General features: G+C 42.8%; 1 protein-coding gene across 1 annotated transcript in view; it reads left to right on the forward strand.

Moving 5' to 3' along the window:
* Positions 1 to 2,140, forward strand: part of rtbdn (retbindin) — a 3,616-nt gene extending 1,476 nt beyond the window's left edge. Inside the window, exon 6 of the mRNA XM_060864828.1 lies at positions 834 to 2,140. Coding sequence (XP_060720811.1) covers positions 834 to 1,151 — 318 coding nt within the window. The 3' untranslated portion in view covers positions 1,152 to 2,140. The remainder of the gene's footprint in view (positions 1 to 833) is intronic.
* The last annotated feature ends 5,257 nt before the right edge of the window (positions 2,141 to 7,397 follow it).

Genomic DNA, 7,397 nt, shown 5'->3' on the forward strand with positions numbered 1-7,397 from the left:
GTCCTGGACTGGTTTTGTCTGGATTGGATTGGTTTGGATTGGATTAGATGGATGGATTGGACTGTATGGTCTGGATTGGATTGATGGATGGATGGATGGCTGTTGAGATTATAAAATATAATTCATTTCCAACATTTACACGTGTACACACACACACACACACACACACACACACGCACGCACATGCACACATGCACACACACACGCACACACACACACACACACACACACACACACACACACGCACACACACGCACACGCATGCACACGCACACACACACACACACACACACACATGCACACACAAACAAACACACACATTTCAGAGAGCCTAAAGGTGTGATGTGCATTACAGAAATAGTCATTGTAGGCACAGTGATAAATATACACTGACAGCCAGATGTGCACACACACACACACACACACACACACACACACACACAGCTCTGTCTTTATAGATTACATATGATATATACAGTATGTTCATGTTCTTTTTACTTCATTTATTTGGTGTTACTGCATTAATCCAAACACCCAAAGCTCATGGCTTGATTTGATTTGATCCTAAAACTGAAAAGAATTTAAAACAGAATTTAAACAATTCACGCTCAGTGGTTTGTATATCTTAAATAAACTGTTCATGGCACATTATAATGAAATAATGAAAGTACTCACTGAAAATAATGAAAGTTATTTACATGGTCTATAATTATGCATCGTTAAAATTATTTATAAAGAAATGATGTTAGACATTTTTTCTGTTTGTTTCCCTATATTGAATAATACACTGTTTGATATGTGTGTTTATGTGTGTGTGTGTGTGTAACGTGCAGATGTACCAGCATGGCCGAGACCTCTGCGAGAGCTTCTGGGGTGACGCCTTCATGACGGTGGACAATGAAGCCATGGAGGTCAAAGGACATAGCTGTGGGTGTCTGAACCTCAACGCCTCAGACCGAGAGGTCATAGCTGCTCTGAGAACACAGAAAGACGACCTGAATGATCTGGACACCACCAAACACCGTGCACACACCCTCTGCACTCCCAGTGTAGCCGCAGCACCACAGCAGAGGAACAACGACAAGTCAGTGTTACACAAGCGCTCGGCTCCGCCCATACACGACCCAGAGGGCAGCGGCAGCGGCTTCTAGGATCCCAGTCGAATGGTCTCAACAATTTAGTATCGGTTCTGGAGCACAGAATATAATATAACGTCTCATTCTAGAATGTCTCGATTGTTCTAGGGCACCTTTGTTTTAGGTCACAAACCCAGATTCCAGGTACAAAAGTATGTGCACCCCTGACCATCACGTTGACTGTGTTTGTCTTATTCAGAGCGACTTACATTTCTATCTCATTTTTTTAGGCATCTGAGCAATTAAGTGATAAGGGCTTTGCTCAGGTGCACAGCAGTGGCAGCTTTGTGGACCTGGGATTCGAACTCACAACCTTCCAATTAGTAGACCAACACCTTAACCACAAGGTACCACGTCCCCCAACACCAGCATGTGGGTCCCCAAACTGTTGCCACAAAGACTGAAGACTGAAAAGTCTTTACAGATTCCCTTCAGTGGCTTAACTCATGTTCCAGCATAACAATGTCCCTCTGCACAAAGCAGCTCCATGAAGACATGGTGTGGACATTAAGGTTGATGACAGTGGAAGAAGTCAAGTGTCACGTCACGTCACGTGTCCAACACTGAGCCCGGACTAAGGCTTAACCCCACTGAACACCTTTGGGAAGAACCAGAACTGGAGTCTCGTCAACATCCCGACATCAGGATCTGATCTCACTAAAGCTCTTGTAGCTGAATGAACACCAATGCACACAAACACAACCCAACATCTATAGTTAGTGTTGTAATCTGGAGTGAGACTTTTAACAAGAAGCACATATGGTTGTGATGGTCAGGAGTGCACAAACTTTTGGCTTTATAGTGTGTTTCTATTGCACATACGTTCACAGTAAGATATGTATAATTCTACTGCGTTTCATGATAAACAGCTTCTTACTGAAATGTTCTAATGTACCTCAGACCAGATTGTTTGTTTTCCTGAGAAACTCTATTGTCTGTTATTCTACTGTGCCAATGATAAAGATTCAATAAAGTTACTTAGCATTTGAATTTAGGGAATAAAATAAAAGTGATGAGACAATTTCCACAAATGTATTTCATTATTTTAGCATAACTACAGTACTGTAGCATTAGAACTTTACAAGTGTGACGATTTCCAGATCGCAGACCAACAAAAAAAATCAACAGTAAATATTCTGGCTCTGGGGGTCACGGTGGCTTAGTGGTTAGAACGTTCCCCTCACACCTCCAGGGTCGGGGTTCGATTCCCACCTCCACCTTGTGTGTGTGGAGTTTGCATGTTCTCCCCGTGCCTCGGGGGTTTCCTCCGGGTACTCCGGTTTCCTCCCCCGGTCCAAAGACATGCATGGTAGGTTGATTGGCATCTCTGGAAAATTGTCCATAGTGTGTGATTGTATGAGTGAATGAGAGTGTGTGTGTGCCCTGCGATGGGTTGGCACTCCGTCCAGGGTGTATCCTGCCTTGATGCCCGATGACGCCTGAGATAGGCACAGGCTCCCCGTGACCCGAGGTAGTTCAGATAAGCGGTAGAAGATGAATGAATGAATGAATATTCTGGCTCTATATATACAAGGGGTGTTTGTTATATAAGTAAGAATGCTGCCACAAAGAGAAGTGGTTCTTCACTTCTAGCTACACTTGCGGACAGTTTTTGAAGGAACCCGGCAGGTAGGATGTTCTAAACAAGTTGGAGAACTAACCACGGATCATCTGTGGATGTAGACTGTCTCGGATCCTTCCGTCTTTTCATGTAATCTCAGACTCCTTGTTCTTCTCTGTGCTGAAGATAGTTCTTAAAGACATCGGCTGTATGTTTGGGGTCGTTGTCCTGCTGTAGAATAAATTTGGGGTCAATCAGACGCCTCCATGATGGTATTACATGAAAGATAAGTACAGTATCTGCCTGTATTTCTCAGCATTGTGGACACTATTAATCTCCAACTCTATTTAAAGTTCCTATGTTTTTTGTGTATAGTTGAGTCACTTAGCCTTGTTTCCATGTCAAAGTTCTGGCTTTTTGTCCTCAGTTCTTCAGTGAACACCACTTCTAGACAGACTTGGACAGTAGATGGCTGTATCTGAGTCCCACTGGTCGAACACTGACTCAAAGTACCATGAACATTCGACCTCAAATGTTAGGAACACTGTCTGGGTGTCTGTCAGCAGGCTGTCTGGTTTATAACCACACTGATCTCCCAGCCTGAGAAAATCATGTTCTCAACATCCATCTCGATTTGCCTGTCTATATTTTATTAGTATAAATACATATTAGCAAATAAACAGCACAGTTTCCCGAAAATCTGAGCTGCTAAAAATGATTTCATTTGGAATTTGACTTTCACCTTTAATTCCAGTTTTAGCACAAACGTAACACTAGGGGGCAGTGTTGGATTATCACTATATATAAATAAATAAATGTATTAAAAAGGCCTAATCATCGTCTGAGGTCAGACGCAAGTGGTCGCATACACACACTCACTCACTCACACACACACACACACACACACACACACACACACACACACACACACAAATACATACAACAACCCAAGTTTTATTTCTCCACTAATTAAATTCTCATTGTTGTTTACAAAAACTAGACAAGCTCCATGATGCTAATCCAATCTGGAGTCTAATCACCAATAGCTACAGTGTAAGGACATTTCAAACAAACTTAAAAATGAATGGTAATTAATCCTAATTTTGTTTGACCTAATTTACTAGACTAAAAAGTAAGAGCTATACAGTCTGCGTTAATGTATTGGAAGTTACCTGACTAGCTAATTGTTTATGGTCATGAAGCACATTTTGTTTGTGTCATGCAAAAGAATATTACTCAAAGCTCGTTAGCATCATTACTTTCTCTAGATATGTTAATATTCTCGAGTGTGTGTTTTTGCTGGGAATTATATGACGGTGTATATGAAGGGAATGATAAGACGGTTCTTTCTGCAAGAACTTGTGTTCCTGATGGGGTCCCTTTAGGTGGATTCCTGGTACCGAGCTGTATATTACACATCTGAGGCCTTGGGGAAGTTCTGCACTTTGATATTTGACATTTTCATGGCCTTAGTGTTGGCCGCAGGGGGGGTTTCCTCAAAACCTGACTGTCAGTGATTTTAGAAAAACAATTAGCGAGCTCTGGGCCGAGGTGTGCGGTGTGGTTTAGACGTCTGCGTGATATTTACAGCTTTAAGGCTTAACATGTTCACACCACAATGGAGCTCGATCTATAAAATTAGTCTGTGAAAGATAATATGAGGTGTATCTTTTTTCCCTCTTTCTCTGGTTGTAACACCATCCTGTCCACCAGTTAACTACAAATACTCTGGGTATGAAATCTGCTCGTCGTGTCCGTGCCGGTGTTAATCTCGCTGTATAATTGGACATAGACAGCTGGACTTAGAGAAGAACAGAAGAAAAGATCATGGAATAATAAGCCATATGTAACGTGCATCAAGCTCTTTTGAGTTTGTTAGTCTTTTTGTGTGCTAATGCGTGTTGGAGATCTGAGGGTGGGCGGAATATTCATGAGGTTAAGAGAAAAGGTGGGATGGAAGGACAAGGGTAGGATTTAGAGGGTGAGACGGAGGTGGAATGGAGAAAGTATGAGGTAAATGGAGACAGAGTGAGAGAGCAACAGACTGAGAGAGAGAGAGAGAGAGAGAGAGAGAGAGAGAGAGAGAGAGAGAGAGAGAAGAAGAAGGAGGTGGGATGAATGTATGACGGAGATGAGTGGAGAGAGAATGTTAGCTGGCCTGAATGTGAGTGGGGAGACTGAGCCCACCATCACCTTCTGTCGTCAGCATCTGCATCATAGAAGATCCCTCTGTGTGTGTGTGTGTGTGTGTGTGTGTGTGTGTGTGTGTGTGTGTGTGTGTGTGTGTGTGTCGGCACGATGCTTCAGAACCCACCTTCTGACGTCTTTCATCCCCTGAACTGTACAACATAGGAAAGTGTTCTATGATGTAAGACAGGTCTAATGTAACCCAAACAGGAAGTGGTAAATACAGCTGCATCCTCTACACAGGAAGTGCTTTCTATTGCATGCACACACACACACACACACACACACACACACACACACACACACACACACACACACACACACAATGGTCACTCCTCTCTGGTCTTTGTCTCTACTGCAATCAAGCCTCATTGCTACTTAATTCTGATTGGTCAGAAGCTGTTTATTAGATTTCTATAAGAGCAGCTTTGACAGGTTTGTTTCTATTCTCACTGAGAGGGATTTGTACTTGCAATCGTTGGTGTGGTGACGTTTTCTGTACAGAGATGTTTATTTAAGATTTATGGAAGGAGTCTCCAGTGTCACTGCAGCTGGAACTAGCTGTAAGAGGGATCTAGCTGGAACTTTTTGTAAGAGGGATACAGTTCAAGACTTAACTCACTGAGTGTGTCTGTAGGTGTGTGTGTGTCAGTAATGGGACAGGGAGTAATGTACAGCAAAACAACACACAACCTTGTAAGGTTTCTTTAAGAGTTCAAGCTTCAAGAGAAACTTCCAAAACACTCACTCTCTCACTCACTCATTTTCTACCGCTTATCCGAACTACCTCGGGTCACGGGGAGCCTGTGCCTATCTCAGGCGTCATTGGGCATCAAGGCAGGATACACCCTGGACGGAGTGCCAACCCATCGCAGGGCACACACACACACACTCTCATTCACTCACGCACTCACACACTACGGACAATTTTCCAGAGATGCCAATCAACCTACCATGCATGTCTTTGGACCGGGGGAGGAAACCAGAGTACCCGGAGGAAACCCCCGAGGCACGGGGAGAACATGCAAACTCCACACACACAAGGAGGGGGGGGAATCGAACCCCCAACCCTGGAGGTGTGAGGAGAACGTGCTAACCACTACGCCATCGTGCCCCCCACTTCCAAAACAGTCCCATGAATTTATTATTTAAGATTTTACCACAAAGAAACTATGATTCATATAATTCTTGATGAGTGTGTGTGTGTGTGTGTGTGTGTGTGTGTGTGTGTGTGTGTGTAGTTTGTAGTTCAACAGGCAGTAGTATGAAGTGCAACAGGTCTACAAAGTGCAAGCTGAAGTGGGAGTGTGTGCTAATTTTCCAAAGGAAAATAAAAATCCCCTTAAAGTCGCACTATTGTGGATGGAAACTGGAGCAGCTCTATAGATCTGTGGCCAAGTTTGTGATGTCTGTTTGAAGCGGTTTTCTGTGTCAGACAGGCGGGTTACAGGTCAAAGGTCAGGTGGACAGCATGTTGGCTCCTATACATCTAAATCTGTTTGGAAAATCCCTGCTGACTTTTAGTAATGAACTGAGCATGGCAGAGAAATGCCAGGGTGAAGGAGGACTGCTCACGAAGCTGAAACAAACACAGTAGCCAGATTTAAACATTTTACATACAATTCCAGATATTTATAGAGTGGAAAAAGTGCTGTGGAGGACAGAATTGTAGAACTAGCTTTCTTGAAAAAAGCCCTGTTGACCTTTGTGTGGAAAAATCTTTTAATGCCTCACAGATTCACTAAATTAAAGCCAACTAAATGAGAAATACAATTAACTAAATAAAAGCCAACCTTCAGCTTCCCGAAAGTAAACAAGCTGATTTGATTTTCAGAGACTCATCATGTTTTTTTTTTAAGGAAATACTCACTCATTTTGTATGTGTTACTGAAATCGAGACTCAGATGCTCTGGAGTGATGGTTAAGTTCTGCCACAGGATCCATCAGTAGGGGTAGAAATGATGCGATGTTTTATGATACAACTCTATTTTGATTATGCTAATTTGATATTTTTCCATACCATGGAATCTGTTGTGCTACAATATGATTTTAAATGATAAGGCCACAGCTTGATCTTTGACGATACCCATGAAGGATACGGTACACTAGGATCGGGTTTATCCCTAGGAACTGGTTAGTGAACTGGTTAGTGGTCTGGAGAAGTCATAGCTCAGTGGTTAAGGTGATTTAAAGCTTAGAAGGTTCTGAATTTAAAGCTTAGAACCACCACCTTGCCGGCCCTGAGCAAGGCCCTTAACCCTCAGTTACTCCTCTGTATAAATGAGATAGAGCTTCTGATGATGGACATATTTGAAAGCATCATATGTTTTGCTGCAGTTTTATTAAATCGTTTACACAACACTTGGTAGCCTAGTGGTTAAGGTGTTGGACTACTGACTGGAAGGTCATGAGTTCGAATCCCAGGTCCACCAAGCTGCCACTGCTGGGCCCTTGAGCAAGGCCCTGAACCCTCAATTGCTCAGTTGTATAAATTGAAATAAAATTGTATACGT

This window comes from Tachysurus vachellii, chromosome 3 (genome assembly GCF_030014155.1).
Source record: "Tachysurus vachellii isolate PV-2020 chromosome 3, HZAU_Pvac_v1, whole genome shotgun sequence".
Lineage (NCBI taxonomy): Eukaryota > Metazoa > Chordata > Actinopteri > Siluriformes > Bagridae > Tachysurus > Tachysurus vachellii.